At 54.7% G+C, this 19,371-nt stretch overlaps 8 protein-coding genes across 8 annotated transcripts; 3 read left to right on the top strand and 5 right to left on the bottom strand.

Moving 5' to 3' along the window:
• Positions 1–165: 165 nt before the first annotated feature.
• LAESUDRAFT_408389 (DUF1741-domain-containing protein) lies at positions 166–3,061 on the bottom strand. The gene is made up of 14 exons (XM_040902336.1): positions 2,859–3,061; positions 2,641–2,781; positions 2,398–2,589; positions 2,297–2,345; positions 2,129–2,241; positions 1,885–2,075; positions 1,695–1,829; positions 1,313–1,634; positions 1,145–1,260; positions 1,027–1,088; positions 862–971; positions 730–807; positions 406–677; positions 166–350 (listed from the first exon to the last, which is right to left on the bottom strand). The coding sequence occupies exons 1-14, from the start codon at positions 2,931–2,933 to the stop codon at positions 281–283; spliced, it is 1,926 nt and encodes a 641-aa protein (XP_040760179.1). The 5' UTR covers positions 2,934–3,061; the 3' UTR covers positions 166–280.
• Positions 3,062–3,087: 26 nt separating this feature from the next.
• LAESUDRAFT_706126 (uncharacterized protein) lies at positions 3,088–5,256 on the bottom strand (the record flags this gene model as incomplete). The annotated part of the gene is made up of 3 exons (XM_040906610.1): positions 3,088–4,082; positions 4,140–5,070; positions 5,127–5,256. The coding sequence occupies 3 exons, from the start codon at positions 5,254–5,256 to the stop codon at positions 3,191–3,193; spliced, it is 1,953 nt and encodes a 650-aa protein (XP_040760178.1). The 3' UTR covers positions 3,088–3,190.
• Positions 5,257–5,812: 556 nt separating this feature from the next.
• LAESUDRAFT_738728 (uncharacterized protein) lies at positions 5,813–7,722 on the bottom strand (the record flags this gene model as incomplete). The annotated part of the gene is made up of 4 exons (XM_040910927.1): positions 5,813–7,131; positions 7,187–7,266; positions 7,322–7,462; positions 7,529–7,722. 4 exons carry the CDS (start codon positions 7,720–7,722, stop codon positions 5,813–5,815), a joined length of 1,734 nt encoding a protein of 577 aa, XP_040760177.1.
• A 1,849-nt stretch (positions 7,723–9,571) lies between these two features.
• On the bottom strand, positions 9,572–11,267 carry LAESUDRAFT_661707 (uncharacterized protein; the record flags this gene model as incomplete). The annotated part of the gene is made up of 6 exons (XM_040904952.1): positions 9,572–9,776; positions 10,037–10,098; positions 10,249–10,767; positions 10,816–11,047; positions 11,102–11,112; positions 11,187–11,267. The coding sequence occupies 6 exons, from the start codon at positions 11,265–11,267 to the stop codon at positions 9,572–9,574; spliced, it is 1,110 nt and encodes a 369-aa protein (XP_040760176.1).
• Positions 11,154–12,056, bottom strand: LAESUDRAFT_408173 (uncharacterized protein). Its single transcript, XM_040902335.1, has one exon. It carries the CDS (start codon positions 11,889–11,891, stop codon positions 11,277–11,279), a length of 615 nt encoding a protein of 204 aa, XP_040760175.1. The 5' UTR covers positions 11,892–12,056; the 3' UTR covers positions 11,154–11,276.
• On the top strand, positions 11,933–14,176 carry LAESUDRAFT_815288 (uncharacterized protein; the record flags this gene model as incomplete). The annotated part of the gene is made up of 6 exons (XM_040914672.1): positions 11,933–12,386; positions 12,481–12,783; positions 12,838–13,055; positions 13,118–13,258; positions 13,319–13,587; positions 13,658–14,176. The coding sequence occupies 6 exons, from the start codon at positions 11,933–11,935 to the stop codon at positions 13,818–13,820; spliced, it is 1,548 nt and encodes a 515-aa protein (XP_040760174.1). The 3' UTR covers positions 13,821–14,176.
• A 533-nt stretch (positions 14,177–14,709) lies between these two features.
• Positions 14,710–16,797, top strand: LAESUDRAFT_738725 (uncharacterized protein; the record flags this gene model as incomplete). Its single annotated transcript, XM_040910926.1, has 5 exons — positions 14,710–15,345; positions 15,402–15,540; positions 15,610–16,326; positions 16,401–16,490; positions 16,544–16,797. The coding sequence occupies 5 exons, from the start codon at positions 14,710–14,712 to the stop codon at positions 16,795–16,797; spliced, it is 1,836 nt and encodes a 611-aa protein (XP_040760173.1).
• A 387-nt stretch (positions 16,798–17,184) lies between these two features.
• On the top strand, positions 17,185–19,105 carry LAESUDRAFT_730180 (t-SNARE). The gene is made up of 7 exons (XM_040909789.1): positions 17,185–17,531; positions 17,583–17,629; positions 17,689–17,904; positions 17,956–18,031; positions 18,087–18,289; positions 18,350–18,601; positions 18,657–19,105. The coding sequence occupies exons 1-7, from the start codon at positions 17,321–17,323 to the stop codon at positions 18,681–18,683; spliced, it is 1,032 nt and encodes a 343-aa protein (XP_040760172.1). The 5' UTR covers positions 17,185–17,320; the 3' UTR covers positions 18,684–19,105.
• The last annotated feature ends 266 nt before the right edge of the window (positions 19,106–19,371 follow it).

Raw genomic sequence — 19,371 nt, 5'->3', positions numbered from 1 at the left:
TATGTTCGTGGCATCGGGCGTTCCATCGCTGGATGTCTGATTATGTTTAGAATTCGGCGCACACACGCTGCTTGCATGCCTCCGCTTGCTCGCTGAAGCTTTTTGACAGAAACGGTAACAGTTCTAATTAACACTTTCCCCTGTACAGATTCATAGCCTTCGCGTGGTTAAGACCGAGAGAACACCCCATGGACGAAAATAAGGCGGCAGAATCGCGGGAATAGCAAGCCCAGAGAATGGCACAAACATCGTCGGTAATTGGTGATCACGAGACCACACCTTATGGCATCAGCGCCAGCCCATCCATGTAAGCATACCGAATGAACCCAACAACATCCTCAGACTGTTTGCTGCTCATCGCCCGCTCATTAGCGACCGACCGCTTCACACAGAACACACACTCACATAGGCTCCTCTTTGTGCAAGTCCGTCCGATAAATTAACCCATCTTTCTCAATCTCCTTCGCGACGACCCTCAACGCACTCCTCGCTGACGCCGCGCCAGCCATAGTGACTTTGCCTTCGTAATGGTCCGTCACAGATAGGATGTTGGTGAGGGCTTCAGTCGCGGGGCTCTCAGCGGCGAGCCTGGCTCGTGTTATGGACTTGGGGAGGGCGAGCTTGTCCAAGAGCGTCTGTTGTTTGCGGAAGGTGGGAGCGGAGTGAACGACTTCGTACTGCGCAGCGTTCACACGGTGCAGAGACACTCATATACGGACGCGGACTCACCACTAGCTCGTGGATCGCTGCAGGTGTTGGCAAATATCCACTCGAACGGCAAAGAGCGAGGTCGATCAGCAGCAATGTCTGTCGTCACAACTCAACACATGCTGTCAAATGCATCGGCAAATGATTCGGTACCTCGTGCACAAGCTGCTCGATGCCTCCGGTTGTTATCAGGCTGTCCAGCTTGTTCGCCAAGAAGTCCAGCAGCCCGACGAGGGCCTTCCACAGCTCCTGCCAGTGATACTCTGCGGCAGACAACTCCCTCAGTCAGCTTGCAGTCGGATGGGCTTATTGACATACCAAGTCGGGTGCGCTGGTTCTGCAGATACCATAGTACACGATGGCATATTCTGACGCACTTGCTATGTGCTATATGTCAGATATGGACGGACGTGACAGCTACCAAGGGCACACCTACACGTAGGCATACACTTCCAGCCGTTTATGCAGGTTATGTCGAAGCCAAAGCACACAACAATCCAGCAAGGCACAAATGGGCGCTCGAGGGGGCGTGGCCGGTAATAGCGGTAATCTCTGTAAGAACTGCATCAGATCAATATCATCCTCGATCTGTTGAGGAATATACCTGCTGACACAACCTGACATCGGCCTCCTTCGCCTCGCAAAGTGTCTGCAATACCACCCGGCTCTCCGCCATAACGAGTAAGATGCTCAACGCGAGATTTGCATAGGCAATGGCGCGAGAAGAGTGTGTCGACGATGCATGTGTCAGCAAATACGAGAACAGAGTGAGCAGCGTGTACGGCAGGGGAGCGACCTTCGTGCCAGCGCTGGAATGCTCTTCCAGAGATTCGTTCCGGAGTGGCTCGGTGAAGACAGTGTGGAAGGTGCTGTTGACGCTCAAGAACTCGAAGATGGGGAGGAGGATGACGCATGCTTCGATCGGTCTTCCATAATGTACCCGTTCAGTGAATGTGGACGTGATGTGAGGCGGTGCGGTTGCTTACTGGTCCTTGAACAGCTCCTTGGGAGGATCGACTGGTGTAGCTGCCAGTGCCCTGTCTGGTCGTAACGCATATAGCCACGAGCCAAACGTCGACTGTAACGTAGGAGGCGAATCGTCTGAAATTGACTGGTATGTCCTGTCCCGTTGCATTTCATCAGCGACCATGTTAAGATAGGATAAGGCAGACGCACTTCACCACAGCATCAGCCGCAAAGTTGGACGCCCAGCAGATCTTGTGCATCAGCTCGTGGTTGTCGGTCTCTCTGATGCATCGCAGGTACGGGTTGAGTTTCGCCGCGTCCGACTTGTGGAAGTTGGCGAGGAGAGAGAGGAGCAGCGCTGCCTCGAAGGTGTACTGCTCGGTTTCTTGGGAGGTTATGATCTGCGTGGAAGATATGAGAGGTCATCATGACCTGTAGGAAAAGGGAGGCGCACAGTTACGATGCAGGGGAAGAGGTCGCGTCGAAGGAAGTAAGCTCCTGGGCTGAGCTGGCTGATTCCAGACACGAATATGACAGCCAGCTGTAAAACCTGATGTTTGAGACTGACTGGCACGAATATAGATGAGTGCGTGCCAAAGTAAAGTTTAGGTAGCCTTCGTACCCGGAGCAAAGCCATCTCCCATAATCTCGTCAATCATAGACGTCAGCTCCTACAGGTCCTTAATTGGTCCTCTGCTGATGCAAACATCACATAGCACCTACGTCGAACACTTTGTCACTCTCGTTCACCCCACCCGCAAATATCTCCATGACCTCCCACCCCGCGAGGTTCTTCCTCAATATGCATCGGCTCAATATCGAAAGCGTCTCCACCGCGTGCGTCTTTTTCGCGTCATTGTCTGCACCTGTCCGCGCATGTCTTATGCAGGCGAGGACAAGACGATTCAGGATCGGCTACTGGAGCGGCGGGTGAGGTCGAGTGGAGGGAGGGAGAGTGACACGAACCTTCAGAGCTCCTAGACAGTCCTCCTTGTTGACCTCGTTCAGCTTAAGGATGAGAAAGTCCGCATCCACGCCTAGCTCGAGGAGGCTGGACCAAAACTTCGCATCATCCTGGTTCGGAGCGATTTGCTCTGGCGTGAGGCCCTGTGTTCGTGCGGTTCAAGTGTGAGTATATCATTACGCCACGAGCGGAACGCGAGCCTTGAGTGAGAAGAGCTCACGCTGAATAGCTTTGTGTATGTTGAGATGAACTTCGAGGTTAAAGACGCGTCCCGCTGGAGCGATAGGAGTGACATGAAGCAAAAGCACAGGGTACGTGCTCAATGTTGCGTGGGTAAACTCGGGACGCCATCATAGTAACACGATCGACGCGAGATCGTAAACGGTACACACGTTAAGTCTAGACTACATACATGGGTATCATACTCGCTCATAGTCGTGTACTTAAAGCGCAGGGCTCATAACAGTATGCTTTTGACCGATCTCCACAGACAACGCGCGTTGCTCGCCCGCAATTCGGTATGATGATGTCCGAAACCATTCCCCACTATGACTATGTCGTCCCATCAATCCCCGCGTCCACCATCTCGGTGATCCAACCCATCAATGCTTCGTCCCGTATCCTCACCCCCTCCATCAAGTGCCTCACTCCAATGAACGCCTTGCGTCCCCTTCGCTCGCCTTCCCTCTCCCTATCATTTCCCGCACTCCTTGCCACCGCTCCCTCATGGTCCTCCGACTCCTCCACAATCCCCGGAAAGCCAAAATGATCCTCGTCCGCCCTTGGTGCAGCATCTGAAGAGGCAAACGACGCGCGAAACAACACCCGGATGCAGAGCAGCGCCGTGAGCGAGGTGTTTGGCGGGTCGACAACGGGGCGCTTGTACGTGATTTTGGCTGAGCGGAGAGGAGGGACTGGCCGGACGGTGGGGTCGGGCACGGGGTGTGGATAGTCAGGGGATGGAAGGGTGATCAATTCTGATTGGGAAGGATCTCGGGGGGTTGGCTGAGTGCTTGGTAGGTGAGTGAGGACGTGTCCACGAATGTGCACTCTTGAGGCCGAGTGCTGACACGTCGCCCAGATGCATTCCACGCGATCACTATCGGCAGCATTGATATGCTCATTGAGGACGTGCTCGTAGAGCTCACTTGCATTGTTGAACGGTGGAAATTCACACTGCGAACGATTCCAGCGGCACTTGAAACGCTCATTCGCTGATGTATCTTTCCGCCGGTCGACGCCCCGTACGACAAAGCGCTGCGGAGGCCCTGGGAGAACCATCGCCTGAGCCTGTGGGAAAACAACATTGACGTTCTTGATGACATCCGAGGCTACCAGCAGCTGATAGCGCTCCTGATGAGGAGCAAAGACATCCTTGTACAGGTTCCAAAAGTCCACCTGTGTCAGCTCCCCGTCAGCCTTCGCTACGAACATCGCCTTCATCCTATGGAGAAGATGCTCAGCATGTCATGCACTTCCAGCAATAAAGAGAGGGCATTACCATTCAAAGCATCGCGTCGGTTCGGGTAGCGGCAACAGTCTGTCCAGCTCCTCCTTCGTCAATTCATGGTTCCGCTCAGCCGTAGTCTCAGCAGGGACGGTGTGAACCGGCCCACCAATATCGATGGAATGTATCTCCTCCACCTGTTCCGAGATCAGGAGAGATACTAATAGCCTGAGGGTGCCTGGCATCTTCGGGTGAAGCAGGAAGGCCTTAGACATCGGCGGATATGAAAAGTGCGCGTAGAGGTAGTTCAGAGAGGCATCCAGCAGGTCCTTGTCCACCATCAGCGGGAGGTACTTCACAGCAGCTTCCAGCGCAGGCGCGTCCTCTTGTAGATAGCACGCATTCGCGGGGTGGGACATCAGAATGTACAATGTGGTCATGGAAGCCAGGATGAGCGAGCGGTTCGACGACTCCTGTATGACGTTCTGCAATGGCTGCACCGGGATCGCCAGGGGAGGCGAGTCGGGCGGAGGGAGCATCAGCCCGGGCGAGATCGCCTGCATGAGCTCGATAATGTACAGCATAAATTCTACGTTCGTGTCGCAGTCCGTGCGGATGTTGTGCAGTGCGAACAGGATGACTGCCCGCGTGCTCGTGTGGTTCGTGAGCATCTGCGCGTTTGGCTCGTTCATCGCCGCGTTCCTGAGAATGAAGATCGACTCGAGCGCATGCCTACGTCTGCGCTCGTACTCGGTTGGCAGTGCGAACAGACGCGCCATGGCGGCGCACTGCTTCGCACCTACTTCGACGTACCACACAGGCCATTCGAAGAGCGCGTCGGCGAGACCTGGGATGGCTCGCAGGAGGAACTGCTCGTTGTTGCATAGTCGACAAAGACGGTCGAGAGCCCACGAAATCTCAGTATCTATACCAGAACGCAGGGAGAGGAGCATGCGATTGTTTGGGGTGGATTCGGTGTACCATCCTGGATCAAAAGAGTTAGATTCAACCTATGATCGATGCATTACGATTAACACTTACGCTCATAATCATCGGTGATGGTAGGTCTTGAGGGGGTGGCAGCTGTTTGAGGTGTGTAAGTCGATCTGTACGGTGCCGCGGAGCCTGTCCGCTGGATGGAGGAGCCGGTAGCATACACCGATGTGGCCATCGTCAAAAGCTCGCGCATTGCTTGCAAGACTGCATTTCAGCGCTTAGCAAGGCGTAGCGCGTGACATCTCGCATCACGGCACGCATCACGGCACGACACGACGAGCGTCTGAGGTTACTGGTTGCCAACGCAGCCAATGCTATCGACGATGACGACCTCAATTGGAGTGCGCATATACTCCCTCCTTCGATTGACAGCTTATCCCAATGCAGGCCAGTACTTTGGAACTGCTTCTGCGCATTTTCCTGCGCAATGAAACGCAAATGACGCTTTATATTCCTCGACCAGCACACAGCGTGATAAATATTACAGGTGCGAGAAGTATGCACATATATCGCCTTGGATGTACGGACTAACACTGAGACAGCTATAGCGTAGGCCCAGGGATAGGCAGTAAACGAACGCGGGAATCGCTACGCATCCCGCAGATATGAACGTAGCATAAAGTCCAAACGCTACAACAGGGTCCCTTCAATCTCAGTTTAGCCAGGGTCCATCTTGTTCAACCGGGGTCCATCATGAAGGTCGACAGCAGAAAGTCCAGATAGTTCAACAATTATCCCAAGAACTCCTCAACACACCTTACCAGCTCCTTCCAGAAGCCGTCCACCACGCCTTCCTCGAACCCATTCTCATCGTACCCCAAGCTCACCCACAGCTTCCCCGCGAAGGTGTATCCGAAGAGCAGCATCGCACCGTGCCGTTGTCGCGAACCCGTCGTCAGGGTATGCAGCTTGATCCCCGGGAAGGTTGCATGAGCATACATCCCGTCCAGGTTTCCAAGGAGCGACAGGCCCATTAGGGCCGCAGACGATGCAGGCGCACGCGCAGGAAGGATCTTCTTCACAGATGGCGCATCATCAGATGTCTTCGGAGGGGGCACCCATGTCCCATTCTCCTTCTCGTCATCCTCCCTTCCCCACGCTCTTGCACGCACCCCGCGTTCCTTGGCCATCTCTCGTGTGCGCGAAACGATCATCTTGTTTTTCACCGCCTTCGCGCTCTGCGTCTTCGCCTCCCGTGCGCGATGCCAGAACATGCGCTCCTGCGCCTCGGCTCCCGTCGGAAGAAGGCTCGGCAGCACGACATTGAAATACGCGATCGCGAGGAACCAGTACGAGTCCCACAGCAGCTTCTCCTTCTCTTCTTCTAGGCTCTTGGATTTCGTGAAGTACGGCCGGAGGTTGAGCGCGGAATACATCATCATGGGCAGCTCGCTACTTGTGCGGCCAAGACGCGCCCATGCGACGTTGCACACAGCAAAAAGTGCCGCGCTGATGCTCACACCGTGCTCCTTGCACTTGCGTAGCATCGCTTTGGTCAACTCTGGAGGGTACGACACGGTGGGGACGATAGTATGCCGCTCTGGATGCTTGCACCTGGGGAACGCCTGGCCTCCGACCAAAGATGCCTGAGACAGGTGGAAGTCCACTTGTTCTGCGGCGCGCTTGAAACGCGAATCCGAAGATGAGGGCAAATTGTCCTCCAGCGACCTCGGGATCACGTTGGTTGCAGGGGAGACAGACGTCGAAGAGAACGTGAGCTTCCAGCGATCCTGCCATTCCTCCGCGAGCTGCGCAGTGAGCTCGTCATCTGTCTTGGAGCCGCCGAGTAGCTGGAAGAAATGGTTGGCTGTTTGGTGAAGTGCCATACCATCGCCGAGGAAATGCATCGCGCAGAGCATCAGCTCATACTGACGTTCGAGAGAGGAAGGGGTGATATCGTCGGCAGTATCGAACTGGGAGTTTTTTCGGGAGGGGGAGGGTGTAGGGGGAGGTGTTGGCATCGACGCATTCGCCGGTTGGGATACGACGAGATATGAAAGACGGGTATTGGAGAGAGTGCGTGGCCCATTAAGGTATGTGTCAATTAATTCTACGAGTTGGATGAGCTGACTGTCTCGTAGCTAAATCAAATGACTGATACGGACCGTCTTTGCCCTGTACGCGGAAGTCGAGATTCTCATCTGCACCTGAGAAAGCATTCTCCGGAGATGACGGTGCGTCGTACCTGTGGGAAGTTAGATAGTGGCTCATCTGAGCGCCGAAAGTCATCGAACACTCACACGAAGCGGACATCATCATAGTCGTGCATCTCCGCTCTAGCCGCGAGAAGAGGATGACGGAGCCTGAGAATGGCCCACACTGTGCACACACGTGCACGTCGCACAAGGTGTTCTGGGGCGTTGAAACCAATGTGAAGATACCTGCAGAGCAATTGGCGGTCTGTTCAGCATGCAAGTATGGACGATGCGATGCAAGGATAACTCAACATGTCATTCACGCCGGCTTGCCGCGAGGGAAGATAGTAGGAGAGCTCGGTGTCTCCCATCTTCCGCTCGTACCGTATGGTCTCCGGACAGCAGACAGGTTCGCCAGCAACCAGCGGTACGATGCTGTCGATATATTCCTTGCGCTCTTCATCGCCGATAGGCGGAGGGGTCGGGAGACCAGGACGTGGAGACATGGTACGATGGGCAGAGCAAGAGCAGCGCGAGTAGTGCCGGCTCAACAGGAGGGGTATTCGGGAGAAGGAAACGCCCGCGGGGAGATTTGGAGAAGATTAATGAACGGGGATGAGCGCCTGAGGGGCCACTAGAATATTGGAGACCGTGGTCAGACGAGACTTTGGGACGCACCTGAGCGGGCCCGTAAGCGGGGCCGAACCGGACGAAGGCTCATATGGAAGGCCCCCTACGTTGATTTGACTTCGGGTCTACAGGAGGCGTACCCCAGGGAGGTTTTTTTTTGCTTGGGACGGCATGGGCAGCCCGGAGGACGCAGGTTCGCTCAAAGTGCAGTCTTTCGTCACAAGTCTAGCCTCGGGTTAGGGTCAGGCCTCGACCGTCATCCAAATGAGCCCCTTCGATCCTTAACGTGCCTGGCCTCGGCTTTCCCATTTTCAGTGCAACTCTCCTCGGCAGAGCTGGCACAAATTTGACTTCTACCAGTAGTGAATGAAGTCGCCACTTTTCTTGGTGCTCTTCGCGATTTAGGAGAGCAACACGTGCAATTGCGCTAAATGTCGACGCCTTTCAAGGTTCAACACGGTCGCGGTCAGAAATAGGAACAACTTCCCCCGCATTGGATGCGCTGGAGCGCTGGAGTGCGGTCTCGACGGTGCGCCGACTGTTGCCGAAAGAGAGCAAGATCATCTTCACCAAGCTTTGGACGATGAGCACTGCGAAGCCGCGACCGGCAAATTGTGATGGTGGTGTGGCGCCCACAGCGCTGCGCTGATATCACTTCATGTCCACGACACCAATTACCTTGTTTGATCGGTCTCGAGGGTAAAAATCTATCTGTAACCATAGGATCGCGCGCAGTAAGGCGGATCGATCGCACTGCGTGGAAGCCAATAAGCAGTTCAAAAATTCACTGCCTGAGCGTTCTGTTCGCGTCCAGACTCTCGAGCGATAGCAGCGGTCACAACTCGCTTTGTAGTCCATCATTGTCGGCTGTCTCAGATGCCCCACAGCGCATCTTTCCTCCTAAATTTTAAAAACGAGCCCGAGTTCGCAGGTGGACGACGTCATCAACGGGTACATGGTTCCAGATGTGCATGGATTTGAGGAAGAAAACAAACGAGAGCCGTTTGCGGGCGCACGATAGGCACAGCATCGACTCTAGATAGGCCAACAACGCCGCATCGACGGCCGCTACTCGCCGCACACATGCATAACGTTCAACAGGGGAGTAGCGTCAAAATGGACGCCATCCGCTACTCTGGGTCGCTCGCTCTGCCGCCGGGGTGCCATCGGCCAAACGCATACAGCCTGGCTACCCTCTTATGGAAGATGGAAGTCGCCCGTCGTTACGGCATGGCTACGACTTCTCCACTACGAGAAGCCCGAACGCCATCGACCGCAGCAGTAAGATGCTCCGCAATTGAGTGACAGCAGCGCGCACGTTGTTGTTCTTTGGACAGATAGCAAAATCCAGATAAACGTATGAAAGCAGCTGAGTTGATCATGGTATTCTGGCCACAGCAGCAAGGTCCATCTAATACGCACAAGTTCATCATGAGCGTACACTAAAGCGTCCACAGTCCGTCAAAGCGCGCTCTAATCAACAGGTATCAGCGTCGCCATCGGAAGCAGGACAGGAACCGAGGTGAAAAGGACCGTTATCGTCCAGAGTACATCCGTACAAGCATAGCGAGTTCCGTCAGTCATCAAGATCAGTCAAGTCGCCCGTCATATCGTGAGCGGCCCTGCCATCGGACAGCCAACCGCCCAACTAGCAAGCCTCATTGCAGCCGGCGAGCCGCCAACACCATGCTAACCATGCCGTGACACCCTCCATCAAGCCGCTCTTCAATCGCGCGCCTTTTTCTCTTTCTCGTCGCCCTGCAGGTCGAACATGATTTCCTGCATGCCTTCCTGTTCTTTCGCAAGGCCACGAGAAGCCTCGAGGTCGGAGTCCCGGGGAGCAATCGGCCGGGGCGCGTTTTCCATAGCCTTTGCCCAGGTGTAGTAAACCGTACCCAACATGATGACGAGGATCGATGCGGCCCGGTTCCTGTAGGATGACACAATGCAATCAGCATTTAATTTCGAGCGTCAAGCGTCAACAACATCAGTGAAGCGCGGGAATGAGGAGGCCAAAGCGATGAATAAGGTCGAGCGTAAGCAGCATTTAGACGCGGTTCGCAACCCAATGGGGACTGTCAGATACATCTGCCGCGTATGCTCCGCATCACGGGAATAAAGAAGAAGACTGGGAATGAGAAAACGGAAGGCAGATGTTCGGGTCCGCAACAGGCTAGAAGGGGTACGTACGTTGTGAGGAGATCACCAAAGAGCCAGACGCCAAGCAGAGTCTGAATGACAGAGCGTGCAGCCTGTTATCGAGGACATTCGCCAATGGGCCGGGATTGGCATCACAATGCGGCAAAGCATCCGGTGATGTGAGAGAGAGCAAATGTCAGTACCTCGTCTCGAAGGTGATACGGGCATATGGGACCCGCGGAAAGAGGGAGGACAACACGTACGCTAGAGAACATATGCGTGATCGGGCTCGTCACCTTAATGCTCAGCAAGCCCGCGACGCAGAGCAAGAACCCAAACACGCCGGTGACGATGCTTCCCCAGACGAACACCTCGCAGTTCCACGAGGGCGTGTGTACCAGTTGCGCCAGCTTCTCGAATTCGCCCTGAAGGATAATGACGGGGAACAGGAACAATGCAGAGCCCAGATTCTGCCAGTACGCAAGCTGAATGGTCGAGTTGCCCGCGTGCGGCAAGGAGAGCTTGATGAGTACGGAGTGTACGGCGATGAAAAGAGAGGACAGCACGCCATAGAGAATGGAGAGTCCGCTTGTGCGCACGGGCACGGAGGGAAGAGACTGCAGAGATTGCAGAGAGAGCGAAAAGAACGAGGAAGGCGCGACTCCAAGGAAGAATCCCATGGTGACCGCGAACGCGGCAAGGACGACGCGTGCACTCGGACGGGTATGCGTATGGACAGAGGACACCATGATCGTGAGTGGGAGGACAAGACCACGCGCAATCTGTCAGCATGTCAGTGTCGGTGCGACAGACGAGCAGCACGAACATACCTGGAAAAACGATGCTTCGACGCCGCGAAGGCAGAGAATGTTGAAGACAAGGCCGATGACATTAACCAGGGTGACTGGCATAAGTTTCTTCGCGGTTTCGAGCTTCAGCTTCGGGATCTCAACCTTCGGCGTGATCAGTGCAGAGGCATGCAAGAGCACCACTGCAAGGATCAGCTGGATGAGAAGGAAGACGAGAGGAAGGTCAGGTGAAGAGTTGAGCACGGCCTTGTTCCTGCAGCGCGGAGATAAATGAGGTCATGGTGCGTCCAGATATCGGAAGGCTTACACAAAGACCATCTGGTGTAGGGCCGCCGCCACAATATACGACACACATTGAGAAAGGGAGCATTATGATCGGCGGGTGAACTTACCACCAGGGCGGCGCACATGTAGAAGGACACAACGGCGGCAACTTTCCATGGCTGGAAACGGTCTGCGTTCTTGCTGTCCATGACGGTCGTCTACAAACACTCGCGAGAGATGGTCGGGAAAGCGGGAGAGCAAGATGTGCTGCAGGCGATGTTGGAGCGAGCTGCAAGACGCCAAAAAAGTTCAAATATGGACGGGAGATAGGAGAAGGTTACTGGCTTGACATGAGGATGAGGGGCGGGCGGCGAGGGACGCCGAAGAAGCGACACGATGTCATTTGCGAGCCAAGCGAAAAGAACGCGGCGTCCACATTCCTGGGGGACTGGAGTGCTGCAATGAGCGCTCTGAATTTTCATACGAAATTCATTCCGCCTGACGGGGAAACTGAGCGGGCCGGTTTCAGCAATCGATATGCCTACGGGTCGCGCCAAAACTAATCCTACCTGTCCTCCCGGCGCTGATGAAGATGCCATTAGCCATGAAGCTCTCTGGAAGAGTGCTCCTGTGCTCCTGTGCCGGCGAGGACATGGAGGGGCAGCAGGAGCGTCGATGTGACAGTGGGTGATCGAGTGTGACCGGAGTAGCAATTGGCAATTGGGCGTCACGCGTAGGGAGCGGGAGATTGGATCGGGGGAATCGCATTTCGACTCGAGGGAGCGCTGGACCTGCGACTCGGCCGGCGGGTGGGAGAGGAGGCCCCATATCATTACCTCCGCCTCTCCCACCCCCCTCCTTCCTACCCCCCCTCATGGCGGCGAAGTTCGACGTTGAGAGTCGGCGCGACGACTGGGGCCACCACCGCTCAGAGTCCAGTGTGCCCCTCCTCAAGGAATACCCCGACTCGCCCCAAACGCCTACCTTCTATATAGCAAGACCGCGCTCCCTGCTCGTCGGCACCCGCCGCCGCGTCCTTGTCGCTTTCGCGTCGCTCTCTGCCTTGTCGCTCATTGTTTTCGGGATCACAGCGATCCTCAGGCAGCAGTTACATCCCTTACAGGCCGTTGCCGAGCCAGATACCTACACTAATTTGGGCGAGAATGACTACGTTACGTCAAGTCCTCTCGACGTCGAGGTGGACGTTCCTGAGCCAGAATCGGAGAACGCATATTCACCATACGTGTTGGGCCCTCCGACGTCTCGCTTCCGCGACAACTTACGCAACGACACCAAGTACATCACATCCTGGGTATCAGCCGGATGGAGTGCGTATCTACGCTTTCTCGTCTGTGACTATCACTAACCTGACTCCGTTGCCTCTCTATCCTTCCTCATAACCAAAACTATTGACGATCGTAGCGAACGACGTCATAACGTACGCTAACCTGATCTACCTCGGCGTAATCACTGGCCGAGTGCCGCTCTTGCCCATGTTCACACCGTCGCACATTGGCGGTGACGCAGGGACGATCGCGTGGGGTGACGTGTTTGACGTTCCGCGGTTCATCCGCGAGTCAGGGATCGACATCGTCGAATGGCGCGACGTGAAGGACCTGTCCGAGCCCGAGGTGGAGGATATCGGCTGCTGGAACGTGTGGGAGTCCGTTCAGTACCGTGAGCACTTCCCCAGGGGCAGCGCGGTACCGGGCTGGCTTGCGCTTGGTGAGCTCATAGTTCGTTCCTCCGATGTGTAATCGGCCTGACAGTGCTGGGCAGACGTCTCGTATACCAAAACTCCGGATTGGGTGAAGCTCATATCGAACTATGAGCATGATCAGCATACTACGTTCTGGACGCTTGCGCGGCTATCTTTTCCCGAAGAGCGTGAGAGGAACTTGGGCGTGCCGCTTCCCTCGCCCCAGCACCAAGTGAGCCTGCCCCCGGATGAGCAGCTGCTCTGCTTCGACTATCTGTATTATCTATGCGCGACGCAGGTATGGATGTCATTCTTCGGATGATGGGGACTGTAATGATGGAATATGACGTGCTACCGTAGACATACGAGTACGAATACGACTACTCTCCGGCATGGAGGTTCGTAGGCACGCATATGCACTGGACCCAAGACATGCAGAATCTCGCGGACGCATACGTTCTCTATGCATTTGGCCTGCCTGAGGATGCGGAAGTGCCACCTGTAAGTTCCATCGACGTTGCCGCAGCGCGGCCGCCTGTATTGACCGATCTTCCGCCGCAGTACATTGCCATCCACCAGCGGCACGGCGACTTCAAGAACTACTGCTATGAAGGTGATCCGGATTGTTTCGCGTCGATCGAGGTGATCACGCGGCGCGTACGGGAGGTGCAGGATGAGTTGCGGGTGCGAAAGGGCATAGAGATTCCGGACACGAGGGTCATCATGACGAGCGATGAGTCTGACCCGGCGTGGTGGGAAGAGGTGGCGGCGATGGGGTGGGTGAGGATTGATCATGATGCGTGGGAGACTGCTAGTCAGTATGGGAAGTGGTAAGTGTTTGCACTCGTGCATTTTGCCTGCATCTTGATGCATTGGATGCTGATTCATTTGTGACCGTAGGTACCCCGTCATTCTAGATGCTGTGATCCAGTCTAGCGCCATGGGCTTTGTGGCCAACGACAGATCGACATACTCGACATTGTCACGTCGGCGTGTGGCCGATTGGCAAGATGGTGCGACGCGGATTGTCAAGTGGGGATTAAAGGATGCAGATGCACATTGATAGTGCATCTTCGTGGCCTCGGGAAGCGGTGTTTGGACTGTCTGACGAATACCCTGAACGCGATGGTGATGAATCTCAATGGACATTGTCTCATTCACAATTACCCCCTCGATGTGTGCGTATGTCGCACGGAGGGAATCGAATTACCCTTCTATGGACTGGCACTCGACAAAGTTGCTTCGACTGGTGTTACTCAGATTATGGCTTGCTCCGGCACATGACATGGACCATTGGTAGCTATTAGAATTCTGTTGTCTAGGAGCTGCAACGATACCTAGCATTGCTATGTATGCTTCGCTTTCCTATGTATTTATAGGGCATTCATCTCCATTTCCACTGAGCTTGACATGGCGAATTCCCACTCTCGCCGCGTGCCATGTTTGGCGCACGAGCCTCTGATCGTGCTCGACCACGACGTCGCTTGCGCACGATCGAACTTTGCAAACGCGGATACCAGCAAGATGTCGAAGACAAGAACACAATGCAGCCGCCTAGGCAGCCCGGGAAGCTCGGCGGCCTCATGAAGAAGAGTCCAAGCCCAACTGACGGCGTTCATCATGCTCTGATTCCCCACCGCCTGCTGCACAAGCCAACCCACTTCCCGCTTTGCGTCTGGCGCGTATTTCCGCACTCGCATGGGGACAGTCGACTCCCCCGCTTCCATACTCCCCGAGCCCCAGGCATGACCGCCTAGCGCGCGGCGCACGACAGCGTACGTGCAAACGGGCCAGCTGCCGCCCTTATCATAGCCCGGCTACTTGCCTCTAGTCCTCCCATGTTCCCCCGTTCGGTTTCGTTTGCTGTGCCAGATCTCTGCGGCGACGACCTGCCAGAGCCTCGCCCACAGTTTCAGTCTAGGATGAGCTCTGCCGAGGGTAGGGCCAGCGGTATGAGCCGGCCCTGGCTCCCCACCGAGGTCTACGCCCACATTCTCAGTTTTCTCCCAGCGGCAAAGGATCTCGCCGATGAGAGCGTGAAGACGCTCGTTGCATGCCTTTCTGCCAATTCTGCCCTGCGAGATGCCGCGCTCCATCCGGGACTTTGGGAACCGCACTATCGCACACGTTACACCGAATGCGTCGAAGAGCACGAGGCCAAACGGCGCGTTGCGGTGGGTGACAACTGGCAAAAGCTCTACGTCATGAGGAGAGAGATCGACCGCCGGGCACTCGCGCTGGTGGACGAGATCAGGTTGCAGCTGCAAGGCCGGCACGTGAAGGCAAGAGAGTTTGTGAGAAAGTACTCGTTTGATGCATGGGATGCGCTGGAGGTTGAGGCAGAGTTGCCACTGCCGGCATATTTCCGTCCAGCAAGCGATGCGGACATCGAGGCCGACATGAACTGGGAGGTGCCACATGCGTTGCCAAGACGATACTGGGCGAGGGCGGTAATGGGTGTCATCGCTCGGCATCACACCCTGCAGCTGTGGACACGGCTCTTTTGTTATAGTGAAGATGAAGATGCGATTCCGTTCGAGGACGCTTTGGCGGGCCTTTCTGCGTTCTTCGATAAGTCCCCAAGAAGGGTGAGTGTTTGCGCGATTATGGTGCATGCGATTTGTCTTAAAAAGAGCACATACAGATACCTGTGTGGCTCTGTCAGCTGGCGAATCGTTGTCGGAGAGTGCTGTCTGACGAAGGATTTGAATTAAACTCACAGAGCCCCGCATATGACCTGAGCGGCCTGTGTGTCCGAATACGTGGTATCCTTTGGGATCTAGGTTGTGGCAACGCTGAAGGCAGGTTAGAGCCCTTCATTTCATCCTGGGAAACTGATCGTTAACTTGCAGGACATGACTTCTACAATTTGATCAACCAATTTCCTCATTCTCTGATGGGTGAGGGTCCACGGAGAACTATTCCAATGTCTTTGATGTACATCTTCGTGTCAATCTGTCAAAGACTCGGCATTCGAGCCGCGCCGACAGACTGCCCTGGCAAGGTCCTATGTCACATCACCCCTCCCGACTCACGAATGGGCGAGCTGCTCTTTGACCTCTGTAACAATACTTCTCCGTACGTTTTTCATAGCTGGGACCCGCCAAGCATGCTGCTCGAAGTCGGACTCCCTGCCGACGCGTCCCCGGACCTCGTCCGTCCATGTCGAGTGGGTGCAACTTTGCGCCGCGCTGCGATGAATATCATGTCGGTGCACCGGAACCAGCTGGATTCGACAAGTCCTTTTAGCGAGCGCTTGGCGTGGTGCAGCTACGGGGCGTCCTGTATCTTCCTGCTGCACTCGCGTGGCAATGAAATCTGGCCGTATACGCTGGATTCGAAACCATTGGACGCACTGGTGGTACTGACGGACGTGGTATGCCCCGCGCTGGTGCCTGAGAAGCAGGCGTACTTGGAAAAGCGCTGCACGGAGCTCGTGAGGTCGGATGACGAGTTTGCGAAGACGTTGTGGCCGCGCTCGCAGTATTCAAACGTGACGTTCTTCGTTGGTTTGGTCGTGCAGCACGTGCGGTATAAGTATGTGGGGTGTATCATTGGGTGGCACGTAAGTGACGTCCTTGTAATCTTGTTGTTCCCTCAAATGACCATTCCACTCACTAGCCTATGTATCTCGCCAAAGAAGATCTTACTTCTGCAATGGAGGTACAACGCTTCGGCAATAACTGGGAACAGCCCTTCTACTGGATTATCACCATCAATGGAGCCAAAGGATGTCAGCAGCTCACTTTTGTCTTCCTTCTCTTTGCTAATATTTGTGTCATCTAGATGTAGCTGAGAGCGATCTGACGCCTGTACGACTCGACAGAAGCATCGCGCGGTGCATGTTCGAAAGCCGGACGATATTCGGGCGGTTTTTCGAGGACGTCGAAATGAATGAGTCGCAGCACCGCGGGAGGTTGCTACCTAGCGAGGAGCTGCAGACACTCTTTCCCGAAGATGACAGCGCGGGAGCGTTGTGGATTGCAACGGGCATGGCGGACAAGGGAAAGCCGGTGATTAGGCCGCTGCGATATTATTAGTTGACAAAATCCCACGTGGGTTCATCACTCTTGCTCCTTTTTTCTGGTTTCTTGGTGGACAATGCTTGCAAATGTCTCGGGCTGCTAGATGATAGCTTCCTTTCACTCATCTTTTCGCGAACGCTTGTATAAATGTTATGTCGATATATATCGTTCTCGAAGCTAATAGCTTGTGTACGACGTGCGTAGAACGTCACTCCTGCCCATCTACGACGTGGTAAGAGGTCCTGGAGAGGACGTGCACATAAATTCTCCTCCGTACGAGATCCGGCGGAGGACGAGATGAAAGCAGTAAGTAGTAGAACTGAGTAGAACTGCATTTGCTACGGCACGTGAGACGCGCACCAAGTGGCCGCCGCATCATGGGCGCCTGCGACACGTCCACTGCGCTGTTACCCGCCGCACCGCGACTTACAACCGCCACCTAACTCTAACTTTCCCTCCATTCCTTTGCATCCTTTGCGTGCACTTCGTGCAACCGGCGATACCAATAATTTAACTGTATCCTTATTTCTGCCCGTCAATGCCAGTGCAAGACCGCACGAACGAATTTCGAGCATGCGTGGAGTCTATACGAAATCGCTCATCACTCCCGCAACGCGGTGTGGAAGCGAAACAAAGGTTGCTTCTGCAGCAGAGAAGTGCGGAGAGCAAGTCCGAATTTAGTCGGACAGCGGCTGCTATTGCGAAGGATATCAGTAATATGACCGTCAAGCTGGGGAAGCTGGCACAGCGTAAGTAAGGTCCTCGCCACACCCACCATCATGTTGCTCAACGGGCACCAGTGGCGAAAAGGAAGACACTTTTTGACGACAGACCTGTGGAAATTAGCGTATGTCGCTTCTCGAAGATTCACCTTATCTCGTCCGCAATGCCTCAGTTCGTTTTCAGGAGCTCACGTATATAATCAAACAAGACATTGCGAACATCAACAAGCAGATTGCATCCTTACAGTCACAGCTGAAGCAGCGCGATGCCCAAGGCGCGTCAAAGTCTCCGGAAGGAAAGCAGCTGGAGGAGCACAACCACAATGTGGTGATGCTGCTGCAGAGCAAGCTCGCAGACACGAGTATCACATTCAAGGACGTGCTCGAGATCAGGACACAGGTGTGTTGAGTCGTTCTAGGGTGCTCGCCGAGACGCTCATGGATCCGTCAGAACATGAAGGAGTCCAAGGACCGAACAGAACAGTTTATGCACTCCACAACTGCTGCTGCGAGCCAAGCGCCTTCAAGTTGGCCTTATTGCATTGCCCCTTCGACCATTGTATTCACATCTCTTTCGTCCAGATTCTCTCCTGTTTGGCAACGCGCAACGACAGGATCCGATGGGTGACGGCTCAGCCGTGGCATCCCGCTACGATGTCAAGGGTAAAGGACGCGCAACTCCCCAACCCAATGGCGACATATTGGCATTGGATCTTGGAGCAGCTGAGGAGGGAAGCACGGCTAAGGGGGACGCGTTCATGCAAATGCAGCTGGTTGAGCAGCAGGTGCATCGCATATGTTTCTATTCTGTTGTCGGCGAAGGCTGATTCTGTCTTATTTTTCAGGACAATTACATTCAATCCCGGTCCACAGCAATCGAGTCCATCGAGGCCACCATCGCCGAACTCGGGCAAATATTCACACAACTGGCACAGATGGTAGCGGAGCAGCGAGAGACAGTGCAGCGGATAGACGCGGATACAGTGGACATCGCGTCCAACGTGAGCGGTGCGCAGCGGGAACTGCTCAAATACTATGCCAGCATATCAAGTAATCGGTGGCTAATGCTGAAGGTTTTTGGAGTACTCATTGTCTTTGTAAGTTTTTGCGTCGCACTTCGTAGCTTGGAGAATTTGCTGATGGATGATACAGTTCCTCGTTTTCATCTTGGTTTCATGATATATGGACCTATCGCATATGGATGTAGGTAGATGTAGGACCGTGGCTTCTATTCACTCCCGGTACGACCGGACAAGTCGATTTACGCTAACCATTCGGACCAGGCTACAACCTGCATCCTCCCATCGGCAATCCGCCAGTAGCCGGCGGGTGCAGCACCGAGCAAGCGTCTTGGTCCGCATCCCCCGTCCCCTTTACAACATTCACGCTTGCAGCCGCGAATATTTCCTTACCGACAGCACTTGGACGTAATCAATTGTAACCTTGGAGGACGCATTCCAAGTGTTGCTCAACAGAAGTAGACAGTCGCTCCTCTGATCAACGCGAGCTCAGAAGTAGCGATGTACTTTGAGCCGAATTTGAGTAGCGCATGGGGAATTGCACTTCGTGGTTAATGCTGTAGGCGTTGCAAACTTTGAGAGCTCGTCATGTTGAAGTCTTGTCCTGACGGGCGGATTGTGTTGAGCGGATGGCGGGCGTTTCTCCATTTCCCATGCAATTCATACGATGGAGCTATGGCCCGGTGCATGCGGGTGCATATGCCCGGTACATGATTTGATGATAGAATTTCGGTCGAGTCTTCTGAACTGGCGCGATGTGCGAGAGGATCTTGATGCGCTTGCGCTCGGAAGGTACCAGACCACGATGAAGGCAGTACTTGCTCGATATCCTCAACTTTCTCTGCTTC

The sequence above is a fragment of the Laetiporus sulphureus genome (assembly GCF_001632365.1).
Source record: "Laetiporus sulphureus 93-53 unplaced genomic scaffold LAESUscaffold_48, whole genome shotgun sequence".
In the NCBI taxonomy this organism is placed as follows: Eukaryota; Fungi; Basidiomycota; class Agaricomycetes; order Polyporales; family Laetiporaceae; genus Laetiporus; species Laetiporus sulphureus.
Note: the sequence above shows the minus strand (reverse complement) of the source record. Positions and strands in the feature narration are given on the sequence as shown.

What these genes read in the sequence shown, in the direction of transcription:
- LAESUDRAFT_408389 (XM_040902336.1), bottom strand. Translation starts at nt 2,933, where the DNA reads ATGTCACTCCTATCGCTCCAGCGGGACGCGTCTTTAACCTCGAAGTTC. An exon ending in ATGTCAGGTTGTGTCAGCAG is followed by an intron (nt 1,261 to 1,312) that starts GTATATTCCTCA and finishes CAGTTCTTACAG; the next exon opens with AGATTACCGCTATTACCGGC. An exon ending in CTGGAAGTGTATGCCTACGT is followed by an intron (nt 1,089 to 1,144) that starts GTAGGTGTGCCC and finishes TATAGCACATAG; the next exon opens with CAAGTGCGTCAGAATATGCC.
- LAESUDRAFT_408173 (XM_040902335.1), bottom strand. Translation starts at nt 11,891, where the DNA reads ATGATATGGGGCCTCCTCTCCCACCCGCCGGCCGAGTCGCAGGTCCAG.
- LAESUDRAFT_730180 (XM_040909789.1), top strand. Translation starts at nt 17,321, where the DNA reads ATGCCAGTGCAAGACCGCACGAACGAATTTCGAGCATGCGTGGAGTCT. An exon ending in ACAGACCTGTGGAAATTAGC is followed by an intron (nt 17,630 to 17,688) that starts GTATGTCGCTTC and finishes GTTCGTTTTCAG; the next exon opens with GAGCTCACGTATATAATCAA. An exon ending in TGCAGCTGGTTGAGCAGCAG is followed by an intron (nt 18,290 to 18,349) that starts GTGCATCGCATA and finishes CTTATTTTTCAG; the next exon opens with GACAATTACATTCAATCCCG.